The 19667-nt window shown below is 49.9% G+C and overlaps 2 protein-coding genes across 10 annotated transcripts in view; both read right to left on the bottom strand.

Moving 5' to 3' along the window:
* TEF (TEF, PAR bZIP transcription factor) overlaps nt 1-4399 on the bottom strand; it is a 22100-nt gene extending 17701 nt beyond the window's left edge. The window contains exon 1 of one of the 2 annotated variants that reach the window (XM_026861893.1): nt 4069-4399. In XM_026861893.1, coding sequence (XP_026717694.1) covers nt 4069-4171 — 103 coding nt within the window. In that variant the 5' untranslated portion in view covers nt 4172-4399. The remainder of the gene's footprint in view (nt 1-4068) is intronic. The other variant, XM_026861886.1, reaches the window with a different exon arrangement.
* Nucleotides 4400-13088: 8689 nt separating this feature from the next.
* Nucleotides 13089-19667, bottom strand: part of ZC3H7B (zinc finger CCCH-type containing 7B) — a 43644-nt gene continuing 37065 nt past the window's right edge. For 7 of the 8 annotated variants that reach the window (XM_026865219.1, XM_026865232.1, XM_026865258.1 and 4 more), the window contains exons 20-22: nt 18400-18533; nt 17462-17625; nt 13089-16693 (exon numbers count right to left, since the gene is read on the bottom strand). In XM_026865219.1, coding sequence (XP_026721020.1) covers nt 16501-16693; nt 17462-17625; nt 18400-18533 — 491 coding nt within the window. In that variant the 3' untranslated portion in view covers nt 13089-16500. The remainder of the gene's footprint in view (nt 16694-17461; nt 17626-18399; nt 18534-19667) is intronic. The other variant, XR_003400046.1, reaches the window with a different exon arrangement.

Below are 19667 nucleotides of genomic sequence, written 5' to 3'. Positions count from 1 at the left end.
CGGGCTCGACCTGGCGGGTCGCGTAAGCGCGGCGACCGTCGAGGGGCAAGGTGGGAGCCCGCCGCTCCCGAACTGGCGCCGTTGCCAGCGCTCCAGCCGGTCCTTAAATATCCTCGTTTAGGATCCCGAGATCACCTTTCCCACATGACCTGGATTTAATCTCCCTCTGTCCCACATCATGCCAGCAGCAGCCGCGGCGCCATGCCCTATATAACATTAGCAGGGAGAAGGACTCCGCTGCGGCTGCTGGCACGGCCGGGCTGCTGGAGAGGGGGAGTCTCCGCAAGTTCTCATGATCACAAGCAATCCTTGTGATTCCTCAACCACCCCCTGTTGCAGCAACAGGAATGCCGTGCTGGGATTTAAGCTTCTGAACACACAAAGGCAGCGAATGTTGCCAAGTTCATCCCCAAGAGCACAGGCGGATACTGAGGAGCTTCTCCTGCAGAATGAATAAGCTCGCAGAAGTGACAGACACTACAGCCACAGTGTTCTCCCGTCAGCATTTGCTGCCTCTTGCCGCAGAAGGGCCGGCCACAGCAAACCTACCACATAGCGCTGCGAGACGGGGAAGGAAAGGGTGCACAACCTCCCTGGGATGGCCCCACCGGCACCCCACAGATATACAGGTGCCAGGGCACTCCTAAGTGCCAGCAGAAAAGGGACCTCTCCAGACACTCAGGTGTTTGCTTGATTCAACTGTCTCTCCACAAACCCCAGACATTTCATTTCAGTGACGAGACACAATTTGACCTGACCCTTGCTAATAAACCCTGGTGGTCTTTGTGACACAAAATCAGGTCTCGAATCCTCCCTATGTGTCCCAGGAAAAGGAATGGATTGGAAGTCGTATGGAGTAGATGCTTTACCCCATTGCTTTACTGCACCGAGGACCAGGGGATGTTTCCATCCAACCCCGGGCAGACAGGGATCTGCCCTACCTGCCAGCTACTTCTCTTGTGTAGGCTGGGAGGGTGAATTTGCTGCCTCCTTCACAGGGGACAGGTATAGGACTCCTGACACAACTCCTGCGCTTGAGCCTGGAAAAGGCCATGTGTTAATACAGGCTGGAACAGCACAGGTTAATGCATTGTTTATCAAGGCTGATAAATCTAGCTGCAAGAAGCAGGCAAACCAGGTGATGCTCTGCTGCCCAGTGTGCTCCACAGCTGCCACTTGCTCTCCATGGACTCCCTCCGACTTGCCAAGCTCAGCTGGCAGAAAGAAAAACCATGAAAGGGCGATGCCACTTCACACGGGGCAATGAAACACAGATGTCAGACCACACATGACAGAGGTGGCACACACAGCTTGGCAAGGGGCAGCGGGCTCGCAGCGATGCTTCTGCCTGGGAAACAGCTAGTGGTAGGTGGTAGATAGAGAACACAACCCAGTGAGGTCGGGAAGGAGCAGCTTCTAGGAACAGGACAAGGGGACGTAGCCGAAGTGGAGCAGGCTGCAGGCTTCCCGTTCAGTTATGGCTCTCATGGTTGCTTTGTTCCATTGTTGCTGATGCTGGAGGCCCCCAGGGATGACACTGTTTCTCGGTACTGTACATTACTCCTTCAAGGAACAGGCTCTGTGTGCATCCCCCCTGCAGATCTCAATGGCAACTTCTTTGCTGGGTAACATGAATGGAGGCTATTAAAACCACTCAGCAGCCTTTACCCCAGGGCTTTTCCCTTTAGATCGACTATGTTCTTCCTCCAGCACATTTTCGCCCACATTCTACTGGGCTAAGGTTTGTTCTGCACCACCACTGGATTGTGACTTTGCTTGGAGAGGCTTTAGCCTGTACAGTGTTAGCTGCTTGGGCCGAAGGTGGGAGGGAGGGAACTCCTGGGGAGCATTCCTGTGGGTTCCATCTCCCATCACCCTGTTCGGGCATCAGCTCTGCCCTGGCAGCTGGGAGGGAGGCTGCTCTGAGAGCTTTTCCTCGCTGCATCTGGAGATTAGGGGCTCAAGCCACTGCCAGCAGAAAGCAAGCACTGCACCATCAGCTGTACCTTCTTGGTTAAGATGGGATCTGCCTGGATTTTTATATTTCTCTTTTGCTCTGCAGCTGAGAAGACAGGAATGCAGTGGCCTTGGCTGTTACTGCTGGGAGCCTTGTCAGGGCCACATAATGCAGAGCAGCCCAGCTCTGATGCAGCAGGCAGGCAGGCAAGCAAGAAGCAGCCCAGCGGTAGGCACAGGGTCAGGGGGGACACATACAGCAAACCCCGCTGGGAGGTTTGAACAGCAGAATACATTTCAGACAGAGGTCTGAGACCCAGCAAATCCAGATGAGTGGTGTGTAGGTATGGAGAACCAGGAGAAGAGAACTGAGCTCTGTGGGAAGAGGGCCATGACAGGAATGCCGGCCCAGGGAGGGAAGCAGCTTAATAAGGACAATTCTAAGGGTTATGGGAGGTGATGCTGAGAGGCAGGGTGGTCCTGGGGCTGAGGAAGAAAGCTACCACAAAACAGCACCCTCAGCTGCCAAATAAGCCACACTGACTTAAGACTCAATTATTCCCTCTGCAAATCATTGATCTCCCTTCTACGCCCAACTCCAGCTCTTGCCGAACAGATAAATCTTGCTAGCGCTCCTCCCTTGGATTAATTCAATCCACTTGGCTGTGGAGACCAGAGATCCCAGAGAGGCAGCCAAACTTCAGCTTAGCCACAGCAAGGCTCTGCACCACGTGAGCCTTCCTTGGCTGTTACTGCCTCCTCCCAGCCAGGTCTGCTTTCTACCCAGGTATCAGTCAGCTCAGAAAACATGCCCTGGTCCCCACACTCAGCTTCATACTGTGCAATACATAAACAAAACCATTAGTGGGAAAAGTCTCAGCAAAGGAGGGAGACAGCTCACAGGTGGCAGCAGCAGAGCGAAGTGACAAAATGAGCTCCTTAAGGGATGTGGCAGCTCCCCTTGCCCTATTTCGCTTTCCCACAGGGAGCTGCATGGGTGCCACAGGGCTTACTGTATTCCAGCTGGTGTAGGTCGCTGCCTTTCCTGCCACAAATGCTTTACTGCTGCAGCAGCAGCCTTTTCTCCTGCTGACCCTGGAGCAATAGCAGGATCCCATTCCACACTGTGCATCTGGCTTTTCTGCTCCCACCTCCTGGATCACACTGCCCCTCAAGACTGCAGACCCGTCTGCGTGTCCTGGTAGCAATTCCCTACAGAAGAGTGAGCTCAATGCATGTTTGTTTCTGTAAGTTGGACTAACTTGTACCTAGACATGAGCTTGTTGAGCCGAGGTGTTCCCACATATCTCCCCAACACTCAACAGCGAGCATTAAAACACAAAACCAAAAAGCAGCTTGCCAAGGTCATGTGGCATCCTATCCAAAACCAGAGTCCCCCAGTTGTGTGATGGGCACTTGGAACATGCCCAGCAACAGAGAAGCGATCAGTCCAACAAGAGCAAAGCATTCAGCACAGCAAAAGCCCAGACTAAATAACCTCCTGGGTCCTTTGCATTTGTTTTTTAGGATGCTGCACAGAGAGTGGGAAAGCCTAAGAGTACAGAAAGTGCCCTTGCAAAGAAAACACAACATTTGCTGTGTCCCCTACCCCAGCCTCCCACTGATAAACAACTGCAGCGTCAAACACAAAGTTTGCACGGAGTCAGCCTGCCCCGGGAGGGCTGGGCTCCCTGGGCAGGCTGCATCTGGGAAGAGGCAATGTCTGGAGGCTCAGCAGTTATTAGCCATGGGACAACCTGGATGGCAGTCCTGGAGGTTGCTCCTACGTGAGCACAGAGATTTGTGCCCAAGGCCTCTCTGTGCACAAAGCTTTGAGGGTTTTTAAGAAGTATCTGAGCACAGAAATGTAAAGGATCGGGAGCTTAGCACTCTTGACTGATTTTGTAATCAATCCATTGCTGCCGTTTTTCCTCCTGGCTGCACAACACACTTGGTGCCAGAACTCCCCGTCTAACTTGAACACCTGGGGGAAACACACCCTTGAAGGGCTTACAGCAGACAAGATCTTCTGCCTCCTTCTCACCTTGCAACTTCAGGAGGGGAAGGAGAAATCAAAACAGAAACTCCAGCATGCATTCCCCTCCTTCTTACCTGTCATCTTGTTGGTCCAGGGTAAGGAGTACTCCAGCAGGGACTTCAGGACTTCCGGAAAGTCCAGGGCAGCGGGGCCCCCGGGGCTGTTGCAGCTTGACATGTCCTGTCCCGGGACTGTGCTAGCACAACTAAGGGAGGGCCAGGTGCCGGGCTGCCAGTGCTACACCCCACTCGCCTGGGTGTTGTGAGAAGGGCTCAGAGGCTTCCAAAGCGGGCTTGCCAAACTACTCCGGCAGAGAAAAAACAAGGAGGAAAGGAAGCAGCCTGGCAGAGATGCAGTTTGCCCGGCTGTCTTCACCTCCCCCTCTCCCACTCTGAAGTGGCCAATTGTGGAAATAGCTTGCAGCCTTGCAGGGCTGGGCTGGGCGGCTGGCCAGCGTGGTCTTACAGGGCCTCTCCCAGCCAATCCGGCAGCAAAGAACTGGGCCAGTTATCTAACTTCGCAAAGGCAGCACCCTTTTCGTTCCCAAGGTGTTATAACAAATATACACATGGGGGGGGGGAAAGCAAGTGCGCACTGTCAGGGGTACACGCATCGACTGCAAACACAACAGCAAAGGGATCCTCTGAAGGGGTCTCGGGAGGATTTGAGGAGCTTCGAGCTGCACAGGCTGCCCTGCAGATACACACGCTGTCTGCATCTGCCTGCTAACTTTTCAGCTCTCTGAGATGCAGATAGTGACAATATTTGTATATGATGCAACTCTTACTGCGTGTACCTCCTAAGTCAATATAACAGCATAAGGCATCTTTCTTACTGAGTGTGGATTATCCCCAAAAATGCAGGATTTCTTTTCATAAGTGACACAGAGTTTCATCAGAAAACTGCTAGCCTCCCCTTGGAGCAGTGATGTAAGACAGGAGAGTTCATGTACCCTGCAGATTCTAGGAAAACAGCTGTTTAAGTAAGATCTTGAGCATATAAAAGCCCCTCCTCTCCTGTTAATGAAGTTTTTAGCCTGGAGGGATGGATCCAGGAGGATAAAGGTCTGATCTTCTTTATCAGAATTGGGCTTGGGAAAGAGCATCTTACACACACTGGCATCTTCTCTTTTGCTGGGTGTGATAATTAGAACAGAATTGCCTTTATTTCTCAGTTTGCTCCTGTCCATTTTGCCAGGCTCAGCCTTACAGCACCAGTGTGTCTCAGTAGGAACCAGGTATTCCTACACTGATCTGTGAGCCCTGGCTGCCAGGAACAGCCCAGCAAAACCATGCATGACTCAAAACCAAGCATGAAAGTGGCCTGAGTGAAGTCATTAGGACTTTTCTTGTGCCTAAAGTGAAGCATTTCACTGGCCCAGCATTTAGAGTCTTAAAAAGTGATAGGGTTTGCTCGTCCCATGATAGCATGGTGTTTGGTCCAATACAGAAAATGCATTTAATTTAACCCAACAGAAACCAAAAAGAAAGAATTACCTAGCCAGGTTGGGTGGCTGGGAATTTCAGATTAGCTGGGAGTTGCATGATCTAGATCTCAATCTAATCAGGCTCAGAAATCACACAGTAGATGCTTTGGTAGAATTCTTAATTATGGTACAACTACTCACACTATACCCTCTTGGGATTTTCCTTGTGGTTTGCTCTCCCCATTTCCCAGAGAGAATGTAAGAAAACAGCCAGTGATAACCATCGGTGGTGAAGCCATTCAGGGAGAATAGTCCCCTACCAGCCCTCCACCCACACAAAGCTGGAGCCAGCAGACAGGCCCTGCAGATGGTCAGTGCGTCCTGGCTGCTGAGAGCAAGGGAAACAATCGCATCTCTCCCTCCCGGAGCACAGCCTGCCAGCCAGGAGGTCCATGTCCTTTCCTGAAATCTTCCAGTCCATTCTGACTGGTCAAAGCAGGCAGAATGAGGTCACTCAATCCTGCCAGGTATCTCTAACACTGGGGAGAGCTACTGCCATATATGTTTAGGTCTGCTTCTCACTGAAGTAAAGGATGGCAAAGTGAAGTGACTGCGAACATGGTAGCTGCCCGGTGCCAGGTGCAGCTGAACCTCCTGGTTTTGCCCCAGGCTCAAACTTGTCCTGAAAGCTGGACAAACATCTGATTGTGTGTCTGGAGGGACCCAAGGACTTCACAGCAGCTGCTGCAGCAATTGACTGACATTTACGGCTTCAGAAAATGAAGTTCATTGAGAGGAAATTTATAGAATCATATAATGGTTAGGGTTGGAAGGGACCTTAAAGATCATCTAAATCGTCACTCAGCATTTTGAGTTATTAGCCTGCAATGGACTTCTACACATTTTTGTCTAGAGATCTGAGAGCACATACCTCATCTTCTGTTTGCCATGTCTACAAAGTCTTTTGCCAACACTGTGTCCCCTTCTTGATTCATAATCCCTGAAAAATGAGTTCTCACACAGGAGAAGAGCTTGGGTAACATCGCTAGCAGGATGCATCAACACTGCCCTGACTTTGATCCCTGGGGAAGCAGAAAACATACTATAAAATAAAGTCATAGCAGTGTGGAATGTCCATCTGCCGTCACGTCCCCACCACGGAAAGCACTTGAGCTGCTTAAGGAATGGAGCTGAAATGTTGGCTCTGGAAAGCTGCAGGCATGGCCACAGCTTTCATCATTTGTGCTGGCTGCACTGTTGTCAGATCAGGTCGTTATTTGTTAGTATTGTAATCCCATGTTAGCAGAGGTCTCAGCAGCTCTGCTCCATCACTCAGAAGCCCAGTCAGCCCTTAACAGCACATTTTCTCATAGACTCAACCAGCCATAGTCAACTTATGCTTGCCCTAAGTGGATGGCACACAGAAGGGGGCACCTAATGTGATGGAGAGAGGCAAACTCCAGGAACGGCAATTTAAATGGCAGAGGCCAGGGCTATCTGCTTTTTCTGTAGGTCTCTCGGTGCAGCTACCCACACTACCCAGCAGTGCTGGCTGCAGCCCTTGGCACATTTGCCCAAGGAATGTGTTCAGCAGTGCCACGGCCACATGCAGTCCCAAGGGGAAGAGCGGGGGTCCTTAGTCCATGCTCCCCTTCCTTTTAGCTTTTCATTCCAAATAGTTGCTTTTTTTTTTTAAGCACAACCAAATTCTTCTTTTGCGGCTTCTCCTCCTGCCCCCACCTCTCTGCAGTGCTCAGGTACTTCTGTTGGTACCAGAACATGTAAATGTCTCTTTTAAAACCCTTAATTCTACTTCTGTCTTTAGAGGGATCTCTCTACAGACGTCTGCCATCAGGTCCAAAGCACTGGGGCTGAGGTGTTATCAGTAGGTACAGCCTTTCTGGCAGTTTGAGACTCTGAAGAATCGTTACAGACATTCAGATCTCTGATATAGCCCTGTTCATTACAATGAGCTGGGCGAAGAGGCTCTCTGTGCAACTCTCCAAGTTGCCATCTTTCCCTCAGCCCCAGGAGTGCTCCCTCAACCCCTTCATAGGGCCACATCTGCAGTGCTTCTGGAGCTGCTTTTCCACTGCCTCCCCTCCTGCCGGTGGTCTTGCAACTGCCCTCAGACTCAAAACAAGAGCCGGTAGCATGCCTGGGGGCTTCCTTGGCCAGAAACTTCTGAAGATTGTTGCTGTGCGTCCTGTATTTGGTGGTGCCACCTGGCTGCACACTGATTTCTGAGACCACCTGTACAGAAGGGAACTTAGCTGTTTCTTAGTGTATCTGAAATCACAGCTTGTGGGGAACTCACCAGCAGCAGTGACATTTGACCAGAGAAAGGCATTATTGGTTATTATTGCTAATTGCTGTTATCTCAGCTTCCTCCAATGAGATGAAAGCTTGGCTTGATAATTTAATGAACTGAGTCCTCTTAGAAAATAGAAAACATTTTTTGTCTGATTTTCTAAGGACACAAAGCTTACACAACAGTATCATCCATCCATCCATCCATCCATCCATCCATCCATCCATCCATCCATCCATCCATCCTTCCCTCCCCAGAACATGCTACCCACCTTGGCAAAGGGATAAATATATTTAAGTATCTTTTTCTATTTGAAAGATAAACTAGTAACAAAGGAGTGGAATAATGCCTCCTTGGAGAGAAAACCTGCTGTTACTTGTTCTGCTTGATCTGGGGCACATGATTTGGCAGTGACAGCCCAAAGCATGTGCTGCCCCTGGCAGGCAATAGCGAGAGGACAGGCAGAAGCCAGCAGTACTGAGGAGACTTTGTGGTGACAGAGAAGGTAGGTTACTCCCCTGAAGTGTATCTGGAAATAAGGACAAAAATCTGTAGAAATCTCTAGAAGCTTTACAAATCCTGCTGCTCTTGAAGCAGCTTTCTTTTCTTCAGTCGCCCAAGACCATTCACCTTGGCAGCACAGCCATTATTTGGAAATTTACATATCTCCTCACACAAGGTGTTTTCTGCTGCAGGTCCCACAAATCAAGCCCACTCCTCACAGTCTGTGTGGAGGCTCCACGCTCACCCACAGTTTGGTTCTTGCACTAAATCCAGCCTGGTAAGTGGTTTTCTCTTTCTTCTTTTATCCAAGCAAACCTTTTGCTAGAGGTCAGTGGCGCGGCCTCTTTGCAGACATCTGTTTGGTTGGTTGGTTGGTTGGTTGTTTTTTTTGTACTAGCTCTTCGGACAAATACACACTCCACTGGCAACCTACAAATTTAACTATTTATTTGCATAGTGCATTGAGATTGAGAGGGAATTTTTTTCATCCTGTCAGGGACTGGCAGGCTGAGTTTCACTGTGGCCTTTCCGAAAGTAGGCTTGCCCCACATCCCAGCACCTTGACTTCATGGGGTCAAGATGCTGCTGTTAGGGGTGACAGACATCTATGGAGCTGCAAGGATACCCAGAACAGCAGCAACAGGGAAGGCTGTGGCCAGGCTAGGGGTGTCTGCATCCACAGCAGGTTACTTTAAAAGAAAAGGAGGTGGCAGAAGAAGGGACAAAGCCAGCACAGGTGGGTGGACAGCTGAGGGTGGCAAAAGTGGAACTGGGGCTCTGTGTTGACTTAAGACCCTGCCTGGCACCTGAAACACAGGTGTGCGATCCTTTAGGTACTTTTGATGGTATCAACATAGGACACAGTCACACAGGTTTGATGAGGCCTTGCACTGAGCCTCCTTCCCAACTCTGAAGGGCCTGCCCCTTCTCTGGGCAGCGTATCGCAAGCATACACTTGCCTGTGTACGTGTACATGTATGCTTCTCTCCCTGTGTGGAGGAGCAGCGCCGGGATCCCCCCAGCGAGTGGTGCATTTCAGTGGAAGGAACCGCCTGCACCTCCCGCCTGGGGCAAAAGGATTTCTAAAAACTAATTCCCAAAAATGAGTGCCAAAAAGCTAATGAGCTTTGCTTCCCTACACTCCCTGCCAAGACATCTCCCTCCTTCTTGGGGTGCTCATGTGACAGCCAGGTTCACCGCAGCTCTGTTCTTCCGCATGTGGCCTTCCCTTGTGAAGTGCCATTTGCCAGAAAACTAGGTGCTAGGCAGGCAGAAAATGTGAGAAAGGCTCTTGGGATCACCAGAAGTTGTGCTGCCCTGGGTAGGAAGGACACCTAGAGCTGCCTTTGTGCATTTCCCTGCTCTGGAAATGCTCTGGGAGCCTAGGCAGAGCTGGCTTTGGGAGCTCTCTGAACAAGCCTTGGCAGGAAGCAGAGCCCAGGAGGTGCCAAGAGCAGCAATAAACCAAGGCGTTTAAAGCAGGATGGGGAAATCCGAGGACAGCAGTTGCTGAGCCTCTGCCAGGGTCTGTAGGAGACCATTGAGTGGGACAGCAAGGAAGATAGATGCTCCTCCAGCTGCTTCCTTCTCAAAATGGCTTGGCTGGCTGTAAGGTCTTCGGCTGTTCCTTGGCCATCCCTTTCCAGGCTCACTCATCTCTCCTGGGAATGACATGGCCCCTGGCAGGAGCAGGGGTGCTGCAGCATCATGGCCCAAGAGGTCAGAGCCCAATGGACAGATACGAGAGTCAGCTGAGCCTGGGGAAGGCATGTGGGCTGAAAGACAACTGATCCCCTGAGAAGCCTGGGCAGTTTGGTTGCCACTGATCTCTAAAAACCAAGATATCAATGGTCTTGAACAGAAGATCCAGCCTGATGAGAGCTTCTTTTGAGACACTGCTTCTGTATTGAATCCCCCCCACAGCTCTCAGGGGCAACATCCAACTGTGTTGCAGTCATCATCAAGCCATTTGGCTGGGGAAAACTGAGGCCATCTCACTCCAATGGAAGCAGGATGTTCCCTCTCTGCCTCACCTTTGCTGGGGTACAGACTGCGGAGCGTGCCTTGGTATTGAATTAAGAGAAACTATGCAGCTCTTTGTCCTTCCCAGCCATCTGCCTGGAGGGCCCCAGTACTATGGAAAGCCCACAGCTAAGGCAGACAAGGAAATCACAGAGAAGATGGGAAATACACCAAAGATCACCTCCAGCACCGAGTATTTTTCCAGTTTCAAGCAAGCCAAATCTGGCATCTGGGTTTAGAGGTGTCCATCCAAGTCCTGGGTAAATGTAATTTTTGGGAGGATTAATCCAGATGGTAACAAATAACCCTATTTCCTGGGACTCTGCTATGTCTGTGCCTCTCAAGACTCTCAGGAAAAAGTATAGTTTTCAAGGGTTCTGCCATCCATAAGCTAAACTGCAGAGCACCCCTGAAAAGGGGCAGTTTCAGGAGCTGCCAAGGCCAGGCCTGCTGCAGTGGGGAAGGAGTCAGTTGGAGCTGTCATCTTGTCTGATCCCTGCTCTCATCCTTGCTGCGCCTGGATCTGCTTTCAGAAAACACCACCCCTGCCCTGGGGCCACTGGGACCTGCTGCTCCTACCTGGAGGGGGAACCACAGAGAAGCAGGAGGTGACAATCCAGCTGCAAAATGAAAGAGGTTATTTGGAATGGATGGACTCCATCCCATCCTGGGAAGGGGCAAGGCTGGATGAGATGGGATGCAGAGCTCCTGAGCAGTGCCCACAGCTCTGCAGGAGCCCCAGGAACTAGCTGTCCCCAGGCCCTCTGCCCAGAGCCACCCAGCCAAGTCTGTTCAGCACCTTCTTCAGCCCCATACCAAATGGCTGGCTGCTCCAGCTGGTGCTCCTGCAGCCTTTCCTCCTCCACTTCTCTCCCACCAGTCACTCCCACCCAGTCCTCTTTTACTATTTAGCACACTGCTTTCTGCCCAGTGTTTTTCCCCTCCAAGTGCCCTACAGTGTTACCTCCTGCGTGCCCCCACCCCAGCCAGTGACCAGCACACCTCCCCCAGGTTACAGCTCCTGCAAGGCAGGAATGCTGCTCTTTATGCACAGGACACAACACAACACAGCCCTGTTCTTGGTTTCAATGGCTGCAGCAAACACAATTAAAAGTGATGACAGCATTTGCATCACCTGCTGTCACTGCCCAGAAATGTTTCCCTATAGTGTGGGCAGGCAGACTCAGTCACAGAATTGCTTAGGAGTCCCATCTGCAGCTTACATGCTTTGCAAGGCAAAATCCCTCTGCCAGGCTGCTGTGTGGTGGCATTAAAGTTCTTTAGCACAAAGCCTTCCTCCAACCACTCAGAGGTCTCTACCATTGTCCCTCTCAATCCTCCATCAGAGCTGGATCCTTCCTGGTTGACCTGGGGCTCTCCCCCTTGCCTTAATGTCTGCTGAAGGAAATGAATACTGAAGTCGCTGCTCTTTTCCTTGCCTCTCCAAAATACAAGTTTATTTTCTTCAATGAAGAAACACCAGTGGAGAAACACAGCTGAAGGCTCAAACCTGCAAGGAAAACACTGTTGTTTTTCTCCTCATGCTTTGTCTGCCTCACAGACAGTTCTGGTCTCCATTGTACTGGAAAAGCTTCCCTCACTCTTGCCAGCATGGCCTCAATAATCTGTGGAGGATAAAACTAGTGCTTCTCACATGTACTCAATAGATGCACCAGAAGTGCACCACTCTCCTCATTCCCTCTCCACTACAAGCTTGTATTCAGGCCTTCCCCACAATCAGAAGGACATGAGTCCTTGTGTCCATATCCAGGCACACTGGTGAGGTGCGTAAACAAATCTCTCCTCAGGTCTCAATGGATGAGATCTTCTGGTCACTCTACCAGTTTATACAGCAGTAGCAGGGTGTCTCCATGGGAATTCCTTGCCTCTGCCGCATCTCCAGTTTTGGTTTTATTAAGAATCTCAGATTAATCTGTATTGTGATCAATTTGAAAAATAAAGGAAACAGTTTTATTAATATTTTCACACTGACCTCTTTGCCCAGGTGTGGTCTTCACCACACAGGATCCTCTCCAGAGGGAAATCTGCATGATTGCTCCTCACGGCCCAAGCTGTGTGTGACTCAGTGCACAGGGCTAAGGGCATTTTCCCTGGCAGGGTGCACGCTGGCAGGATAAAGAACTGGCTGACCCAGTTGAAGAGAGGAGCCTACACAGCAGAACAACCTCTAGATGAAGGTGATTACAAGACCTGATTACTGGAGGTTTCAAAATACGGGTTATCTAAACACCTGAAACTACGTGTTAATGCAGAGCGTGTAGATTCTTGGTGTTTGGGGCAAAGAAAAAAAAAATTAAAATATCTTAAATACAACTAAAGTTCACCAGAACTGTGCATCTGATGAAGAACTGCAGAATCCGTTAATACACACACATGCAATTTTCCACTCTGCAAGAAGAGCATTAGATTATATAATACTTAAAGACGGAGAAAGCAAAAGTGATCCAATGCTTGAAGTCCGCCCTTTGCTTCCCTCCTTACAGCGGAGAAACCTGAAACCAAGATAAAAAGTCTTTGTGGGCTACTTGAAAAATGCAACCACACACTGGATCAGGAGAGGGTTTAAAGTGCACACTTTTATTTTCTATTACAAAGGCTAAAAGAAGCAAGTTTGTTTTGTTTTTTATTTAAGAACAAAACCAAAAATGTTGTTAAAACATCTACATTATTATCCTGATACTAGACCTTATGAAAGATACTAAGTTCTTTTTTAATAGTAAAGCGTGGTATTCTTAAATTATATTAATACAAAGACATATTAAAGGACTCAAAATCATTACTACCCAGCTCAGAACTGCAGCATCCCCTCGCTTTCACTTGCTAAAACCCATCCATTTTTGACATACAGTTTCATACAAGCTAAGTAGGGTATTTTTTGGTTTTTTTACTTCCCCCTGTAAAGGTCAGGTTAACTCCAACACCAGCATCACTTAAATTCCTGCCCCTACCAAAGGATTTGGGAAAAGATTTTCACTAAGTCCTTCAGCATTTAACCAGCTGATCTAAATCAAATTCTGTGTGAGCCTGTGTGTCTGCTGATTTTACAGGATATGAGATTTTCTTCTAGTGTTATAAAATCAAAACACCACTTCTTTTGTTAATAACCCTTAGATTTGGTTCTGTGCTACAAAATATTCTTTCTCCCCTCACATGAATGAAGAAAAGAGAGAGTTATCACAGGGCCTTGTGAACACACCACTAAAGCAGCCCTACAACTTGGCATTTACCTGTTGTAGATCTGCGAGTGCTGAGCAGTTCTGCTGGGAGTACATAATGTGCTGAAGAAAACCCTCTTGGCTTGATAAAGCAAGCTTGGGAAGTCAAGTGTGAAGTTTCCTGCCTTTCACAATGTCCCTTTAAATAATATAAGCAAAGCTTTACCATTTAAACTTTACTTGCTAGTTAGCAGTATAATACTCTTTCACTGAGATGGGACTGTGAGGACATGCTAGGGGGTTTCAAAAGTGTGAACAGGAAAACCTGTTCCATCTCAAAATTTATACCTATCTATATAAAACCCTCCCCTCTTTGTTATTTCCTTTTCTCTAACCCAAATAGAAGTCTTCATATTTAAACTGGAGATGCTGCGTTTCCTGGCCTGAGTCCTTTTCCGTTACCCTCATTTAAAAGATTCCTTCGATACCACACACATATAATATTATATAGAGTGATATATTTAATACCTGTGTATATATGCTTCATGGGAGGGGTCACATATATACACACTAAAACAAGTCTGGTGACAAAGTACTGCAACACCACAGACCAGGTTATCATATCAGGGAAAACAAAAATTGATACTCGACGCAACCCCCGTGACCATGGGCCTCCCTTGTCTCCCACACGCTCGCCCTCTCCCCGCCTTGGCCCCAACCCAAACCCCCACAGCCCTGCTGAGCAGTTCAGCTCTCATCGCAGAGACGGCAGAGGGAACGGTGACCCACTCTGTAACCTAAACAAGTTATTGTATGAGAAGTCAAGGTGCAGCGAACGCTAGAGTCACACTAGAGATGCAGATTTGTTTTAAAAATAAAACCACATTCCAACATTCCCCGATCTAGATTTGCTTCCTTGGTGTCTCTGCCCAACAAGAGCAGAACAAGATGACCCAGGAGCTGATGCCTGCCTCCTCCCCATCTCTCTTTGTTTATAAAGTTGACCAGTTGAGCACAAGGAGCAGCAGGAGAAGGTAAGATCCAGACAGTTACAGTGAAGAGCAGAGGAGAAAATACAGCACCTGACCACTCAAAAACTGTGATGCATTGGTCACTCTCCCTCCCCACAGCACTAAAGATCCTTCTCCATCTCATCCTTCTCCCCACACGTGGAGATGGAAACAACCACTTCCAGTAAGTCACCTCTCTATCATCATGGTCCTGGCCCATAACCACTTCAGTGGAGTTGATGGACCTGCATGGAAGCAGGTTTAGAAAGGTGCCAGCTGCCCCCACAGCATCTGCATTTATACATGTCGCGTATTTCCACATCCCATCCCTCCGGAAGCTGGGAACCCCAAGGATATGGGAGCAGAGAGAGAAAAGGGGGACTCAGCAATGCCAAAGCACCAAGCAGTTCACGGCCAGGTTGTATTTACCACAGATACAGTACTGCCAGACTGAGGGCTCTGAGCTTGCTGTCCCGGGAGACTCTGGATGAAAAAGACATCCCCTGCGAAGGCTGGGAGGGAGATGTATTTGTGTTTGGACGGTGCCATCCATGCATGCAAAACTGCAGAGGCAGCTGGACTGCAGAAGAGAAGAGGAGAGGGAAGCTCAGGACAGGACACACGTTTGCTGCTTACAGGATAAGACCACCAGAACGGACAAGGCTGGCATACAGACCAGTACTGCCTCTCAGTACTGCCGCTACAGACGCCAAGTCCTGGCCCAGAGCTCAGCATCACTGGTTCCCCCACCGTGGTGCACGTCAGGCAGGACAGGAGCAGGCGCATGGCTGGGTCCCACTGGGCCACTCACCCTCTGGCGCAGTCCCTGCCCTGGCTGCACTGCACATCTGCAAGCTCCCTGCCCCAGTGCTGAGGGGGAGGGGGCTGCACCTCTGGTGCTGGTAAGTGCCCTTCCAGCTGGATTCCTGTCAGCAAAGCACCGCCCATGCTGCTCAATGGGGTCCTTTTAAATGGGTCCCCACCCAGTTCTTCTGGCCATGCAGGGAAAAACGCAGCTCTAAATAACCAAAACCGTATGCCAAGTAGAAAGCAGGAAGGGAACTCCATTACCTATCTCCCTCTCTTCAGGACACAAGGCAACACAGAAACACAAGCTCCTTTTGGTTACAGCCTTTCTCCTGACAGATACTGCTGCATGGACTACAGTGACACAGGGTGTGTCACAGTCTCCACTACACCTTCTAGATGGCTTCAGTCTCACTTGCACCAGTCACACCAGCCAAAAACCCAGACTAAAACTACCCACCCTGAATACCTGTCATGCACTGAGAAAGACATCTAATAAGCTGTCACCAACTTGCTCTCTGCTGAAACAGTCTGAAGTCACCTACAGTCCAGTTCCTGCTGCTGCAAGCAGTTTTATTACTTTGCTGCTTTTAGCTACACTCTATAGTAGACAGCTGTTACCCTCCCTCAGCACCAGTTGATGTCTCAGGGCAATACAGACAGCAGAAGCTTAAGCACAGATGTTTTAAGTTGGATCTTAAGTGGTTTTCCTTCTTTTGCACTTCAACTCCTAATTCTGGTACTTAATTCCCAGGAGAGAATGGCTGCAGCAGCGTTAAGTGGGGCTTGCTCTGCAGCACTGAGAAAAGGAGCACATGAACTTCATGGTCACCTTTTCACCAGGTGTTTGGCCCTTTCTCTCAGCTTTGCCCTCTGGATCTCTGCAGCCATACTCTGAAATGAAGGGCAGAATGACACAAGGAGAAGTTCTCTGATTCACAGCCCAGTACAGACTGTATTCATTCCTCTGATGGACAGTGAAAACAAAAAAATGGAGAGGAAGGAGAATTTGGGAGAAAGAAGAGAGAGAAGACGGATCACAAACTCAAGTGAGCATGGCGTTCGCTGGCCAAGGAGAATCAAATTCACGATTTCATTCACCACTAATAAATCATCATCTCATAATCTTAAAACAAAAGAAAAGAAAAAGTTCTCTTTGCGAGACACAGATCTCGCTCTCCCTGCTACTGCCACTCTTGGAAAACCCACCCCATGTTTCTCCAGCCAACAGGCTCACCCCCCTACCCTTACTATACGCCATCCCGCAATAGGAAGTTGTATTTCCCGAAGTCATCATCCCTGGGGCAGAGCAGCATGTCCTTGCGGGCTTTGGCCAGTTTCTGTTTCAGCACCTCCCTCCGGTCTAGCCACTCTGTCAGCTCGTCCTGGCCATGAGCATAGCGACATTCCTCTCCTTCAGGGCAGGCCTTGCTCTTCTGGAACCTGCTGGCACAAGGAGTTCAATCAGGAGGGCACCCCCAGGACAGAGTTTTGAGGTCCCTGTCTCAGATACTCGATCAGGGCCCACCAAAACATGCCGTGAACTCTCCTTTCTAAGGGAAAAGTGATTCTCCTACAAACCCACATGCAGCCGGGGAAGGCAACATGGAGGCTGGGCACAGAAACAGAGCACCAAACAGAGCAACATCCATGAGAGGATTTAGTCAACAGAATGAAACAATGTGAGCTGGAAATAGGCCAGAAGGGATGAGGAGAAACCACCACACAAGAGAGGAAATGCCAGGTAACAGCCACGAGAGACAGAACCTTCTTTCTAACCAAACCAGCATTTCTAACCATCACAAGCCTTCTGAAGACCCCTCAAGGCACTGATTCAGAGGGTGTGAGACATTCAAACCATTTAAAAAAGCACCTGGGACTCCCCCAGGCATCGGGCCAAGCAGCCTGAGAGCTGAGAGCATCCTGGCTGTAGAGGGGACAGGTGCAGACATGAAGCTGGCTCTCCTTTTCTAAAGACACGTGCTCAGGAATGGGGTTTTACCACTCAGTAGCGTGGCTGAGCACTTCTGGGATCTAACAGCAGCCTCCCCATCACCCAAACCTGTCAGCTTGTCCCACTCCTCCTCCAAGCAGAAGTCCCTGGGGACTCCGTGAGAAGAGGAGGAGGTGGTAAAGGAGGAGGAGGGATGGTGGAGGCTTGCTGCCCTGTCCCTGCAGCAGCAGCACAGGAGGGAGATGAAACAACGATACCTTTCACAGAGCCGGAATTCGCCCATGGGGAAGCGGTAGCTCCAGCAGCTGGAGTCACTGTCCGAGGTGAAGACCTTCTCCTTGTGCTTCTCCGACTGGATGTGCTGCTGCCACTGCTTCTTGCTGTTGCTGTTCTTCCCACAGAGCCAGCAGTGGTAGCCCATCTAACCAGACCAGACAAGGCAAAGGGCCAGTCAGTGCATTAACAATCCCAACCATCAGCCTTCCCCGTGCTGGCACTGCCTCTCCCCCTCTCCTTCCAGAGCATCCTGGAAGCTCCACGCAGTGTACGACCTCCTGCACTTCCCTGACATGTCAACTTCAGGGCATTGTGCTGCCACTGAAGGGGAGCAGAGGAGATGCTCTGTCGAGGTCTGCCTACAGCTCAAATGGGCTCAGAGGTCAGGACAGCTCAGTTCATGACATGGTCCCCCTGTCCCTGCTGATGAACCAGGGTGGGTTTCACTGCAAGGCCCCCAGGTGCACAGGCAACGCAGGACTCTTCAGGAGCACAAACCCTTACACCAGCCACCACCCCTGAGCAAAGGAGACACATCTGCCTCTAGTTTTCTCAGGCCTCTGCACTCCAGACTCAGCTCTTCTCCAACCTTCTCCCTCTTTTCCAACAGGCCAGCAATGGCTTTGCTGGCTTTCCCAGGAGCAGGCAGGAACCCTGGGGAGAGGCTGAGCCAACGCAAAAGGGAACCTAAGGTAGACTCCTACTGACTTGAGGATTAACAGAAAAGCCATTGCAGAGCCTTGCTGACCCCAGCTCAGCCCCTTCCTGCCTCATTTGTGCTGCTCCAAGCTGTCCATTTAACATACATTAGCACAGGCTCTGTCCCACAAGAGCAATGCAGCCCCTAGAGCCCAGGAGAGGGGCAGACTGTCAGCACTGAGGAGGAGGAGGGATGAAGGACAAGAGATCAGCTGATTACCATGATGTCAGCGTAGTCGGTGGGCATCTGGATCTGTTTCTCCCCTTCTCGTGAGGTGAGCGGTGTCCCCTCTCCAGGCTTCCCAGGATTGTGTTTCTTTAGCCACATGTCATAGGTCTGCTGCATATCTAGTACTGCACAAAGGCAACCCGTGAAGTCACTTGGACAACCTCACATACCGTGCACAAACTATGAGGAAAGGATGAACACTGGGGCAACCCTCCCCTCCCCTCTCCTGTGCAGCAGCACTTGCCATCAAACTGAAGGCCTGTGCTCAGGAGGCCCAGTGTCACCTCCTCAGATAAGAGCCCTGAGAGGAACCAAATTCACACCACACCACCTGGTGTCTTCTATGAGTCAAGGGGCAACCATGACAGCAGCTACACAAAATATTCAGAAAGGAGGGAAAGTGCCACAAGATCCCCATGGACTCCACCCCACAAGGTGATTCTCCATCAGGGCCTGATTCCACTTGACCTCAGCAGACATCTCACTCCAGCCAGGGAGCTAAGGCATGGGCTAGATTCAGATCTGTCCCTTCTCCCTAAACCTAAGCTTCATCCTCAGCACTCGAGACAGAGGAGAGCCCTTAAGCAAGATGGCCACAGGAAGCACTGGGGAGGGGAAGAAGACCTAATGATAGCCTGCCCCAAGTTCAAAACCTGCCCAGAGGACTGCAGTCAATGTCTCGTGGTGCTTTTGGTTTAAAATCCATTCAGCATACTAGTGGGAAGGGAAGCTTTAGTGGAAGCTTTGACTGCACATCTGCCTTTCCAAGATCAGCTCCTGAGAGAGGCTGTGGAAACACAGATGTTTGCAGACATGATGCAATGCTGTAAGTGCAATGCCTTAGTGATTTACTCCTCGCTAAATGGGTACTTGAGGAACTCAAAGCAATTGGGGATAATGAATGCAAATTCCCCCAAACTGAAACAACACTGTTGTTTGAAGATTCATCTTGGTGCTTGAGCAAACACACCCAGACTGGTCTGATCTGCTTTAAAGGCCTCAGCAACAAAATTACTTGAACTGTAACAAATAACAGTGTTTGGCCCAGCAGAGAGAAAGACCTTCCATCTGTAAAGACTGAACAAATTCAGTGCAGGCTTGAAACTCTTCAAGCTTCCCAGTATCTCCCAAGAGAGTTAGGTGAGCACCTGGACATTGGGCCTTGCAAAGAGAGTCCTTTTTTCCAGCTTGCTGTTGGTCTGAACAAGCAAGGATTGCTGCCAGAGAGTTGGCCATCCAGGATACAGGCAACCCCCCAG

This window comes from Athene cunicularia (genome assembly GCF_003259725.1).
Source record: "Athene cunicularia isolate RWA chromosome 1 unlocalized genomic scaffold, athCun1 chr1_part2, whole genome shotgun sequence".
Lineage (NCBI taxonomy): Eukaryota > Metazoa > Chordata > Aves > Strigiformes > Strigidae > Athene > Athene cunicularia.
The sequence above is the reverse complement of the archived record's forward strand: the minus strand, read 5'-3'. Positions and strand labels throughout refer to the sequence as shown.